We start from the raw sequence: 14,265 nt of genomic DNA on the forward strand, positions 1-14,265 counted from the left end.
CATATAAATTTAAATATTAATTATCAATAAAAGTATAAAAAAAAATAACATTTACAGCTATAAGCTATTTTGAAAGAAGCAGTTTACTACTGGCAGGGGTTGGAACTATTGATCCAATGACGTAGCTCAGAAGAGGAAAAAGCAGAACCTAATTCTGGAGATAATTATACACACAGCAACTTTCCCAAGCAAATGCGCAGCTTGAGGTAACACCAGGGATTTCTAAAAGTTGGAATATGAACACAGTTTTCTAAAAAGGAAAAAAAAAAACACGATGAAAATTCTGAAATCTGGCAGTCAGCTCTTAATGATTTAAAGACTTCTCCAATCCAGGCACTTTTCTCAAGAACATATCAAAAAGCAAACAATAATGTGCTATTCACCTATAAGGAATCTCTAGGCTGTCTTTCCAGCATTCCACCACTGTCTTAATAATCTCCAAATTGTGCCTATAGACGGCTCTTTTCTTATGAAATGCATTCTTCATTAAAAATTCTAAGAGTCGATTTGCTAATACTTCATCCTTGATATTTCCCTGAAGAAAACAAGAAAACAAAATGATTCACTCAATTATGGGTATACACTGATTACATACATTATGGGATAGATGAAATAGGTGGCAAAGTCAATACAAAATAATAAACAAAAAGTGAAAAACAAACCATTTAAGTCAGGTTGTTGAAATACACTGTGACAGACGACCGGCTATGGACTCCGGTCGCCACCTCCAGGCCGCTAGGAGGAGCCCTCCGAACAGCATATTTGTGCCCCGAGTTCCAGCAGGGCCTCATGGACTTTGTAGTGTTGTGACACAGCCCTGCTGGATACCTTGGGGGCCGCCAGGAGTCGCTGTAGGGGGGCTAGTGGGCTCTGGCATGCCCTATAACCCGTGAGTGCGTATCAGTCACGTGACTGGAGGAAGTGACGTGCTCCCGGGATAAAGAAGAGGACTGTTTGCCCTGACCCGGAAGGAAAATGGACTTGTGGGTTTGGCTTGGAACCATTTCCGGGTCAGGGGCTATAAAAGGACTCTGGGTAAGCCCAGACATTTGAGCTGAGCTGGGAGGAAGGTGGGCTAAGTGTCTGGGAGAGGAGGATTGTTTATTGAATAGAGTTATTGGTGTTTATGAGTGTGGGGAGGAGAGTGCTTGGTGCACTATTGTATAATAAAAAGAATTATTATTATACTTTCACCTGGTCTGAAGAGTGGTACCTGAGGGTTCAAGAGGTGGACAAACGCTTCATCGCTTACAACACTTACAAAATGGCATACTGTACCATGCTGATTGACCTTTCAGCTAAAGCCCCATTTGACCAAATTATAGACTTTATAAATAACATTATCAGATGTCTTGCCAATGTACAAAACATAAACTGTTATGTCTGACAGTTTCACTATGTTTAGATTAATTTTTATGTTCTTTTTGTTACCGTAATTTATGTTAATGTTATGTTTATCATAATTTTCTATAATTATGTATTTTCATCAGTTCTGCTTATTGTTTGGTTTCTGTGTGCATTCTTCTGTGTAGATTTTGAAAATGAAATTGCAAAAGATAGATTGTATTTTCAATTTATGATTTTAATTTTCATTTCCTTTTTTGCAGAAAATACCTTCCACCATTACTCAAAGCCAATAACCAAACATAAATATGCCACAATTATTCACATATTCTTACAAGTAGACCAAAAAGTTATGTAATGGGCCAGTGAATGGAAGCTTCTCAGCAGATTTTGAATTTGGAGGTGTGCGTACTCCCTGTCTCATGTTATTTAGTGCTACAATATTTTGACAACAAATGGATTTTAGCACATATGAGCCAAGATTTTTGCTGAACCTGCCATACTTGTAAACCAATTGTACAGCATAGGCTTTGTCAGGCAGAACACTATTGGCCGTTAGAAAATGGTGCAAATAAGACTGTACTGAGAGTTTGGTCTGTGACTGCTAAATGTGACATGGCCAGTCATTTAAATTAAGATGGTCTGTCCTTAAGTCTGATATAGCCAACAAGATGTTGCATGATGTGACTTGTGTCTTTAGAGCTGCACTACAATCAAAAGATTCTGAGAAAAAAAGAAGTGAATCCCTCTGGCACGGACACGGGAATGAAGAGCTCACCATCTTCAAAATTAGCCCACTATGAGGGCGAGTAACCCGAGTGCTGTCCGGTTAGGCATTGTCTCCCTGTAGGCCTGAACTAAATGAATTGAAAAATGGATTAATAGATAACAAGTGATAATTAGATTCTGCTATACCTTTGGGGATGCCACACTTGTCCATGAGAGAAGAACCACCACAATCTCTACAACCATGTAGTGAATTCCTTCACCACCATTTTTATCCGACACAACCAGCTGCAACAGAGGGCCCAGCCAATGTCTTGCATAAGGACGGAAAACCTGTTGGCAAAAACACAGTTCATGAAATAGAAATTTAATATATATCTATAAGTAAAATATGTCTGCCAAGTTTAAAAGTCACTAAACATGGGCACATGACAAAAGCACAGCATAAAGCTAGCATAAAAATAAAAAAATGATTTCCAGCTTAATTAGTAGCCCACTGGGATAATTAAAATGTGAACTCTGCTGGCAGTTATTAGGCTGTGATATACTATGAGAATGCCATATTTGAGATTTGGAATGAATGAATAAATTTAACACAGTGTAGTGTCTGCTATTTGTACATATAACAAATATTAGCTCAAATTACCGCCCATGATATAAACATAAACATAGAGTGAAGATTTTGCCTTGAGTTACAAATTAAAATTATTTCAAATAAAGTAAAAAAGTTTGCTTTATACATTACATTAAAGAATTTGTGATTGCTATCAATTGTATTTACATAGCTGCCAAAATTTCATCATTAGTTTTCTCTCTATTATAAAAAGAAATCCTGTCCCCTGTCCTGATAGTCTACAATACGTGATCTTTCTCGAAAGATAATTTAAAGACCCGCGAGACGAAAGAGACCTGCCACGGTGCATATCACGGGAACATAGAACGAGAGTCTTGCAAGACACACTCTACTTACAAGCAATATAAAAAAAAAAACAAATCAGTAGTGTAAAGGCAGTCATGCAGCACATACAGCTCCAGGGCTCTCAGTGCATATAAAGTGTATAAGGTCAGTACGGTAGAAATGAAATGAATAGGGTAGAAATAAAACGTTGACGATTAAACGAAGAAGAAAGAAAAGTGCGGAGAACAGAGATCCAAAAGCGATGGAGAAAAAAAAATGCTAAAAAGAAAAACAATAATCTAGGTTCAAATTTAGAAAATAAGGAACGTGATGATCAGCCCGGAACAAGTGAAATGGAAAAAAAAAAAGCATGTCCAATCGGGCGTGGAGAAAAGAGACTCAAATGCGTTGGACAGAAAAAAGAGCAAAAAAGAATAATCGAGGTGCAAATTCAGAAAATAAGGAAAGTAATTATCAGCCCGGAACAAGTGGAATTGAAAAAAAAAGCACATCCAATCCGGCTCAGAATTAAATGACAGGGAGTAAAAGACAAAGTAGAACTTCATAGAGACGTTTACAAACGTTGGCACTAAACACATGCAGAGCAGGTTACAGACTATGAAACCAGTGAAATTAGAAAGGCTCAAAAAAAAAAAAAAAAACCGGCACTATACACATGTAGAGAAAGCTGCGACAGCAGCTACCCCAACCGAACGCGAGCAGTGTTATACATCCTGCAAGAAAGAATTCAACCACGCCCATGGCCAGAAATAAAAGACAAGTATTGCTTATGCAACGTCACGCAAGACCAGGCAGTGAGCCATCATTTAAAACAAGTCAACAGACCTCTAAGCTAGCAGTTGTTGGATTGCTTTTGGCAGGCAAGCATCGTGTGCTTAGAGCTCTTAAAACAATGACATGCAACAGGCAGAAGAGGCAGCTAGCAAGCAGCAAAAAGACAGCAAATGATTCAAAGGCATATCTTTAGCGTACGTTCAGCCGCAACACCCTTCACAACACAATAAATCTTTCTAATGTGCCATGCTATGGGTTCTTTACTTCCTTTGTTCGTCATCTACATCTTTACACTCCAATACATCTCATACATACATCAATGTATTTTGGGTTACCCAACACCAGTGGTTGGCAAGCGAAGCGAGCAGGGGGCGGAGCCCCCTAGTATCATCTAATGTGAAATTCTACTCTGTACTTCTAGAATTTTTATTTTTATACTGTATTGAGGATTTATTCTGTTCTATGTATTGTACTGTACGGCTCAGAATTAAAAGACAATGAATAAAAGGACAAAGTAGAACTTCATAATGATGCTTACAAACGTTGGCGCTAAACACATGCAGAGCAGGTTAGAGATTATGAAACCAGTGAAATTAGAAAGGCTCAAAAAAAAAAAAAAAAAAAAAAACGGCGCTATACACATGTGGAGAAAGTTAAAGGATATGAAAGTAGGAAAATTAGAAAATATAAAAAAAAAATAAAGATAAGCAGTAGCACAAACAAACAAACTGCCTCATTTAACTATGCACCAGTCTAACTTTGGTTTTGCACAATAATTACTACACTATTGCACCTTAACACTTAATTCTACTTTATTCACATAATTTTACTTTTCCATATTACGAAACGAGAATGGTAAACCGGAAGGCACGGACCCAGGTACATGGCGATGGACGCAGGAGACATAGTGCGCAGGCGCCTACAGCGCGCGTCTCATAAACTGCAAGCGAATTCTGATCCACCGCGAACGAAGGAGTCACGGTTCAAAAACGAAAGAGCTCAACTAACGAAGGAGTCACGGCTCAAAAACGAAATAGCTCAACTAACGCCACACAGAAAAGAGGATTCTGCACTGCACCCCAGAGTCAAACGGAAGACACTACGGGGTCAGCAAAGGTCCACAAAGATAGTACGGAAGGCGCAGGCGCCTACAACGCGCTTCTGAACTAAACATCCACATTACACAGCATGGTCTGGGTAATAAGAATAAATGAACTCTCCGTATTAAACGTACGGCATCCTCACACATCCAAACTATATAGCATATGTGAATCACATTACAGTGATGCATTATTAACAGTACAACCACAGAAAATGCTCCGTATTAAGTGCAATTATCCATATTACTAACGGTAGACAACGGATAACTAATGGAGTCCCGGCCACGGCTCCGGCTCCAAAACGAAACTTTTCAACTAACGGACATACAGAAATGAGCCCGCCTGAATACAATTAATGAACACAGGTGCCTACAACGCGCCTCTCAAACAGCAGAGGCAATAGATAAACGGCAAAGAAAGGAACGACAAACAGCCACTAAACAATTCCGCCAATTAGCTGACAACGCATTCTGTAATGAGTCCACTATTAATGAACATTCATTAGGATTAATGAATATCATTTGCTGTCATTGTCATTCACTTAACTTCCCTGAAGAAACAACTGGCAATACAACTAATGAGTTTACACGTTGTTGTCAAAGGGGTCAGGTTAGACTGCCTCCTTTAGATGAATATCCTGAATATCTCCGAAAGCTTCTAACTAACACTGTACCCGAAAGTAAAAACTTTATGGACTGCATTGGATCCTACAATAGTTCATTTGCTTTTGCATCTACCGGGGTAAATATCAGGCCACCAGCTGGCAATGGCCCATACTGCTTTCGCGTATGTGGACAAATATTACATCGGATTGGAACAGTGCACCCTGAGCCAAATCACGAACGCAAATATGCACAGATCTACGTGTTAGATCCAGATGACACAATCTATCAACGAATGAACCAATATATCTCATACATTCATCAATGTATTTCGGGTTACCCAACACCGGGGGTTGGCGAGCAAAGCGAGCAGGGGGCGGAGCCCCCTTGTTTATTATGCTCTACTATACGGTTATCTTTCAATCTATGACTTTTTGTTAATTTAACTGATATTCGTCTAACTTTGCACAGTTTTTGATAAGCAGATCAGGATGCATTTCACTGCGTGTTGTCCTGTATAACTATGCATGTGACAAATAAAGAATCTTGAGAATTTCAAAAACGGAGTTTACCACACATGCATTTATTGGTTACTTTGTTCATGTATATATATTTATCAGTCTGCTTATTAAAAAAGCTACATATACCCCAGGACTCAAAAACGTTGTGTCTAGCCCTTGTACAAAAACCTAGACAAAAGCTGGGGTATCACCTTGGTAACCCCATGTACTTTTGGAACTGTGACAGGAAAATAGCACGACTTTACAGACAGGAGTCCAATGCAGAACTCTACTTACTTTTTTACTTTGTAAAAAAAAAAAATTAATTGCTGATGATGTAGATCATCAAAATAGCAGCAATTCAAAGAAAAAAAATCTTAAAAGTGTGTATCCGGAAAACCAAACACGGGGGTTGGCGAGCGAAGCGAGCAGGGGGCAAAGCCCCCTAGTACTTCTAGAAATTTGGGAAATCAACCATGGGAAGACACTAGAGCAGGACTAGACACTTGAAAGTGATTATATTATAAAGATGGCCTGAAATCACTTGAAAATAATACAGCCCACCAACAAGAGAAAGAGACAAATCTGCTCTAACCTACCTAGCTTGTTGCTACCACAACCTTAATTATGCAAAAGACATTTGGATAGATTAAGTCTGACTCAAACATTTTATTTTGTTCTTTTCATTAACAACTGTCAGTATGATTAGTGCAAAAAAACTGACAAAATAAACTACTTCTCAACAACAACAACAACATTTATTTATATAGCACATTTTCATACAAAAAGTAGCTCAAAGTGCTTTACATAATGAAGAGAAGAAAAATAAAAGACAAAATAAGAAATTAAAATAAGACAACATTAGTTAACATAAAAAGGAGTAAGGTCCGATGGCCAGGGTGGACAGAAAAAAAAAAAAAAAAAAAATTCCAGAAGGCTGGAGAAAAAAACTAAAATCTGTAGGGGTTCCAGGCCACGAGACCGCCCAGTCTCGAAATTTAGTCCTACATTCTTGGCACATTAAAGTAAAATTGAAACTTGCCAAAAACAAAAAAGGTACAGTTTTCAATAATAAAAACTTGATCACAAAAAAAGAGAAAAAAGTATATAGAATATTCCTTTCTCAATAAAAATAAAAAATGCAGGTGTTTTGGACCTTCCAGACAGAAGAGAGCCTCATCTATCTGATGTTTTGTGTTTTAGGTACCACGACAGTATAGAAAAAAAAGGAAGAGATTGTGGCTGAATTTGCCACACCTGGAAACTATTTGTTTAAGACTGCACATTATTGATTGTGAGACCAGGGGTAAGTTTGCGATACTTTGGAAATGTGAAAACTGTGCTGGAAAATCACAGTTATGCCCTCAAATTTCTAGTTGCATAATCACATGCCCTCGGACAACAAGATCAGCAAATGCAGTCATCAACTCTGACATCCCCTCTGACAAGATGTTGTGTAATGTGTCACTGGGTTTAAGTGTAACTTCGGCCACAATCATTAAACGCAAAAAAGGACAACCTCTTATCTTACCTTGACTGTAACATATGCAGTAACAACTAGTATTTAAAAAAAATCTTAAAGTAAGAATAAAGGCTTGATTTTACTTAATTTGAGGAGATGCCCTTCTATGCTGTCTAGACTATGCAAGAATCCTCAAAAAATACCCTGAAGACAGTTCATCTTGTTTATATGGGAACCTTATTTATGGTGATTACCAGCAATGATTAAAACACAGACTGATAGCCCTTTCTTCAACACACAAACTGATTCAATGTGAACTGCTAATCTCATTTTCACTTGGTTTAAAACAGACTGACAATTTATCTTTGGCAAAGTTTTAAAATCGATGTTACAATGGACTGTGAAGAAAGCTAACCATTACAAAAGCCACAAGGAAAAGATTTTTGAAGGGCAAATTCCTGCTGTACATTTACATTGTTTCCTACTTTGGCATCAAGTCTCCACAATCCTAATCACAATTAATATATTTAATAGAATGTTTAAATTAATAATAATACATTTTATTTATATAGTACCTTTCCCATTCTCACTGAAAGCAAGCAAACTCAAATATAAATTTACACTGAATCAGTTCTGATCACCCAAACATCTGTGGTGAATTCAATACAAAACAAAATAAATAAATAAAATATGCATGGACTGGTACAAACTCATTCAAGATAGATTAGCTTGGAATTCACTTAGATTTCCAGAGAATACCAAAGTCAGGACTCCTAGAGTTAATGCCAGGCTATAATGGGTCATGACTAGCTAGAATTAAATCTATATTGCACCAAGAAATGTCAGTTATTTGTACTTGTGTTGGATTTACAAGAGAAAGGATAATTCTGCCTTTATGTCTTTCATCAAAATCGTATAGTGTTACAGTTTTATATAGTCAAGATACATTCAGAAATGGGGATTTTAAAATACTAATGAATTGGACTTCTTTTGTTCCATGGAGATAAATATTTAATCCGCTGGCTATGCCTGCTCATGGTAGGTGATGTCTTATATCGTTTGTTCACCTACTGAGTGGTTCCCTTCAGTCTTTGACTTATTATAGTGGATAAAAGGAGGGAAAATAATATCACAATTTTAAGTCTCACTTTCACACAAGTTGACTGAAATCTTTTAACTGAAGTATTAAGTGTATGTTGATCATTTTATAGTTTCTCGTACTGTACATACAGTATATGGGGATTGTGGTACCATTCAGGATCAGGAAGGTTCACATGATAGTCCCAGTTTTATAATAGTACACCGTAGGAGGTAAGATAACAGAAGAACAGTGCAGAAAAACTCAAAGGAGAACACACTTGTATGGTACTGTATGTTTTAATATCAGCAATCTGACAAAAAGTGCAAAAATATGAGATTCAGCCAAGGCATCTACGAAATGTATTTTCATTGATCAATCATACACAATGATGAATATTGTGACTCAGAATTTCATAAAGCTTTAAGTCCTTTTGCAAGCCTCCATGAACAACAAATATGTTATAATAAAAACTAAATGCAAATCCTGCACTAGGCTTAAGCTTTGTCTTCCCTCTGAAACTTTGTTCAAACTCTCAGTGAAAATAGAAAGTGTAGGCGTCAACAGCAAATAAAAATATAAGCCATACTGAATTAACCCTTTAAAAATACATTCTACCCCATAAATAGCATAATTATCATGGTCTGTTTCTGTTCAGTATTTTAGCATTCCTTTCACTAACATGCTGTGACTTGGCCATTTCATGAGCGATTAAGATAAAGTCTGAATCATGATCAAGTCATCACGCTAACAGTGGTTCTGCAGTGTTAAACATAACTCAATCATCAACTAATCAGGACAAAAATGAATTACATATAAGAACAGTAAAATATGGCTCAAACCTGAGTGCCTGCTAGGTTGGGCAGCTGATACGGAAAACTATCACTTAATGCAAAATGCTGTGTAAAATACGGCAATTAATGCAAGAATTTATCTGGATAATTGTTAACTTTAACATACTGACAGAGGAATAAAACTAACACCATATGTCCTTTCAGCTTGGAATAATATTTCCACTAGTTTCAATCTGCAGCTGCCAAAAAGTCTTATTTTAGCTGAAGCAGAAGTGTTTTACTGTAAGAGAACAGACTTAATATGGAGTTCTGTTAGTGTCAGAGCCAAAACCAAACAGCCTTCTGAGTCCATTTTTAGAACTGTTAAGTAAATTAAGAGTGACTGTATTCAGAATATAACATATATGACAGAGGTACCCAATTCTAATCCTGGAGGTCTGTGTGTTTTCTTTCCTGTGACTATATTAATCAGTGACCAGTTCCTGCTGTGAATTGTCATCATAACCCTTCATTTTAATTGCCTTTTTTTTTTTTTTTGAAGACACAGTACTGTGAAATGCTTTTCCCTTAAATGACTCAAACAAAAACAAGTTAACCAGCTAAGTTGGTACCTCAAACTCCAACTGGTTTCTTAAATAAAAGATGATTCTTGTTGTTAATTAAGCAAGTTATTTAATTCCATAGCTTGTTGGTGCACTCATTCTGCCACATCACACATTTCCAAAAATGTTATCTTTTTTCTAAAAACACCATCAAATTGCTTGGTGGATTTGAGCCCTTCACCTTTCTTTTATTTTTAGATATTGTATGATGGACACAGGTTAGCTGGTCATGACTTGTCTCATTTTGTATCTCACTTGTGTTTAGCTGTGTCACAGGAGACTGGGGGTCATACCCAGCCGGGACACCTGGAAAGACCGGGAGGTGGCTTATACGTCCCCCGGGCCACGAGGGGGCAACTGCCCTGGATGTTGAGGGGACCACGGGGAAGAAGCAAGGAGCCTCAAGCCCAATGGGGCCCGTGGTCTCCGCCAGGGAGCTCCCCGAGTGTCGTGGAGCCCGGGAGATCGACACTTCCGCCACACCTAGGAAAGTGGAGGAAGGACCTCCCAGGGACGCCCGGAGTGCTTCCGGGTGCAAGGGCAGCCGGAAGAGTGACATCAGGCACCTGGAGCACATCCAGGTGGGAATAAAAGGGGCCACCTCACTCCAATCAGGGAGCAGGACGAAGCTCCCGTGAGGAGAGGAAAGGCGGCCCACGAACATTTAGAGAAAGGCCTGTGGAGAGTGATTGGTGCTAGGGGCACTGTGTGCTGTGTGGAACTTGTTTAATAAACCTGTGGTTGATAAAGTGCTGGTGTTAGTCTGGTGGTGTTCGGACCCGGGTCGCACAGCTGCTAATCAAAGAAAAAAAGAAACCAGAGGCCCGAGTCTTAAATAGGAAGTCAATTAAAATTAATTCAAAGTAAGTTAATTAGCAGAAAGAACAGGTCACTAAATCAGAAAATGGTTAAAATGAAAGCCTGCAGCCACTGTAGACCTCCGGGATGGAAGTTGTACACCCTTGAAATATGAAAAGAAATTATGGAAGAGCTTCATAAATGATGAAGCATATGGCAAAGAGAAATGTTATTTAAAAAGCAAAGTGCTAGCATTGGATCTTCTGTAATAGTAAAAAGAAAAGTTATTTTTTGCTAAAGAAAGAGTAATTAGGGCCTGTGTTTTATTATAGTATTTATTATAGTAATTTGGAAAAGAGATGAATTACCACAGATGACTTTTTCAGAGGTTTAACATATAGATAAATACAGAGGGAGACTAAACTGGACTATATCAAAATTAAGAACATGTCACGAACTGTCACATTTCATAAGTGTATATGCATTTATATATTCATGCTTCGCTTACAAATCTTTACTGCAGCATTCAAAGCAGATTTTCTCTTTAACATTCCCCTCTGACTGTATTTTTTAGCTAAAATAAGAATTTAATCAAATTTTAAAACTGAAAACATGATAATATGGCCCTTCACCAAGAAACACAAAAAAGACACCAGAGACAACTTCCTAGAAGTCTTCCTGTTCAAATTTAAATGTCTTGAGAACTTATGGAACTATTTTTCAATTTAAAAATGTTAAAGATGCATTAAAGAAATACATATTACATCACCCTTCTCATTAGACCAGTACTGCACTGAGTGTTAAAAAAAAAAAAAAAAAAACATAAAAGAAGATTAAAAGGCATAATGTTATTAAGACAAGCTGGCAAAAGTGGACTGGTAAAAAAGCCCTGTACTTTGGGGAAAATTACGTAACACTGAGTACTGAGTTGGTACAGATCTGACCAAGTGACTAAGGTACTACACTTTGTCCAGAGCAGTTCTGCAGTAGGAAGCAACTACAAATCCTTTACTCAAAATGTTTCTTACGTAATATCTGTTTGTGGCAGCTCTTATTTCTTTGATTTTATGATACCAAAATATAATTTTACTAGAACTGAGTTAATCTTTGAACAATTCTGTGCCTGCAGGCAAAATTGTGGTCAACACTGATTCAGAATTATTTACAAAATAACATTAAGTCAATCAAGTGATAACATTTTAAAAATCTCTGTCAATAAGCAATATTCATAAATCACTCATCCTTTGTCCGGTCACCCAAACTGACACTGCATCCAAAACTTCCTCTATTTGCCTTGAAAGTACTGAATAGGGTGTTTCACATAGCTGGGCACACCACAATTAAGTGGTCAGCACAGCCACTGGGTGCTTACAAACTTATAGCGACAAGAGACCTTACAGTATATACCATTTTTATGGTATAACATTTTTATTTTATTTTATGAATATAACTTGGATATAAACCTGATTATCATGTTTATTTCTTATAGTGGGCACTTAACAACACAAACTCAGGACTACCTAATATCCACAAGCTCTGCCACCAGCTAAATATATAATCATCTCCTTAACAGGTACAGATCTGGGAACAGAGCAAGCATCTACTACATCAAAGACCAGTTGAGGCACGTAATAAGAACTATCCCTAGAAGCCTCCTTCTGAAGGTTTACTCAGAACCCAAAAACAGATCCAGGAACCTGATCTGTAAAGCTTGCATAGGCACAAAAAGAGGTTTGAAATGTGCGTACACAATTTCTCATGTAAATATCGGGATTTATAAAAGAAAACTTGACAGGGGAACATGTATATTTATAGCAGCTTTGATTTCTTAATCAACTCCTTGATCAAGTAGGGAAATGCAGTCAAACCAGCTAAATGGTGACACGCAACTTTATATATAAATACGCTACCGTGGCTGTTCGTTTGTCTGTCCAGGATTGTATGTCACTTGTAGCTCGCAAACCGTTTGATCTACTGACCTGAAGTTTGGTACACATATACTACGTGATGTCTACTATCCGCTTTCAGGCTGAAGATTGACCTCCAAGGTTATTCCTCTTTTTATTTTTATTTTATTTTATTGCAGAATCAACTCTCGGCAGTGGCCAGCAGGGCCAGGGCATGCGTATGGGCGCCGTTCTCATCCCTACCTTCGCCATCACTTGTTGTAAAGAAAACATACTAAGTAATTGCAACACAAACACTGACTTAATGCGAACAGATGCTGAAAGAAGACAAGAAGCGGGCTGCTAGGGTGGAGAAATGAAGAGCTGCTCAGAAAGCAGCAAGCATATCGACCTCTGAGCAAACAAATGCTAAACGTACAGAGAAAGAGTATGAAAACTATGAATGCTCAAGTCAAGCATATTCACTGCATGTTATCATGCAGTGCGCCGTTACTGATGTACAATAATAGATATCTGAGCACTGCCATTATATTATGGGTTGATATATTACTCCTCAACAGTGATAATGATTATGTACATACAGAGTGTATTTAAGTTCCTTTTTAAAAGACCCAATGCTGCATATTTTCACTGAAGAACGTTTTTTCGATATTGATCCATTCATATCGTCTGCCTGTTGTCACTTGTCTTGGAACTTGTTGACAGGTCAGGAAAATAGCCAAGCTTCACTCCATCATGCCCACTGTGCTGGCAACCATTAACCAATTGGTGAGGCACAATGTCTACTTTTCGCATGGTGTGGGTACATATACATCAAACATAGCATGTTTTTGTACATAGCAGCAGTGTCCAGTTCATCGAATGCAATTGAAGCACTTTACTACACCTATATTGCAATAAGGTGAGAATGAAGTTGCTTTTGTTAAACAGAAGTTGCTTTTGTTAACCATGAACTAACACAAAAGTCATCTGTGATGCCAAGATAAGAGTGACAAACTTTGTGACCCAGTGGCCAGGGTCAACATGTGATTTATTTATTTTGAGGTACAGTAGCTTTGACAGATGCGATTGTAGTGTACATGGTGGTTGGCTTGTTGGTAAGGTAACTGCCCGATTTTTCATATGGCCTGTACTACTCATTGTAACAGCAATCAGATCATTACATGTGCCAGGTGATAGCAACTACTTACTCAGACACTGGCGCCTTACGCATTTCCCTGACCCACAGGACACAGTCGCTGTAATGACGTGTATGATCCTGCATTCTCAGTTGTGGAGGACAGACAGATACTCTTGAATGCAGGTGGCAGTGTCTCGGTGCATCAGGTGAGAGGCTGCTCTAACAGCCAACAAAGTTCTGCAGCATTGTGATCACTTACGTATGTGGTTGATTGCAGGCTCTACACATGGGTGTTTCAGGCTGGTGTTCAAGGTGCGTTCAAATAGGCACATTTACAATTTTGATTCATAAAATGACAATTGCGTAGAAATGTGTGCATGCCAGGATTTAAAAAATTTTTTAGCATACACGTTTTCCAGCTTTTTTTGGTATGCACATATTTTTATACCCAAATCTACATATAGTATTATAAGTGAAGCTCCAGGAAACTGTGGAAGAATTCAGTCTCAAAAATGGCCTTGGGAATCACCAAAAATAGC

The 14,265-nt window shown here is 38.0% G+C and overlaps 1 protein-coding gene across 1 annotated transcript in view; it reads right to left on the bottom strand.

The window, feature by feature from the left end:
* The window catches only part of prkdc (protein kinase, DNA-activated, catalytic subunit), a 280,348-nt gene that overhangs the window by 124,925 nt on the left and 141,158 nt on the right, over positions 1-14,265 (bottom strand). Inside the window, exons 49-50 of the mRNA XM_051928733.1 lie at positions 2,260-2,403; positions 384-535 (exon numbers count right to left, since the gene is read on the bottom strand). Coding sequence (XP_051784693.1) covers positions 384-535; positions 2,260-2,403 — 296 coding nt within the window. The remainder of the gene's footprint in view (positions 1-383; positions 536-2,259; positions 2,404-14,265) is intronic.

The sequence above is a fragment of the Erpetoichthys calabaricus genome, chromosome 6, assembly GCF_900747795.2.
Source record: "Erpetoichthys calabaricus chromosome 6, fErpCal1.3, whole genome shotgun sequence".
Taxonomy (NCBI): domain Eukaryota; kingdom Metazoa; phylum Chordata; class Cladistia; order Polypteriformes; family Polypteridae; genus Erpetoichthys; species Erpetoichthys calabaricus.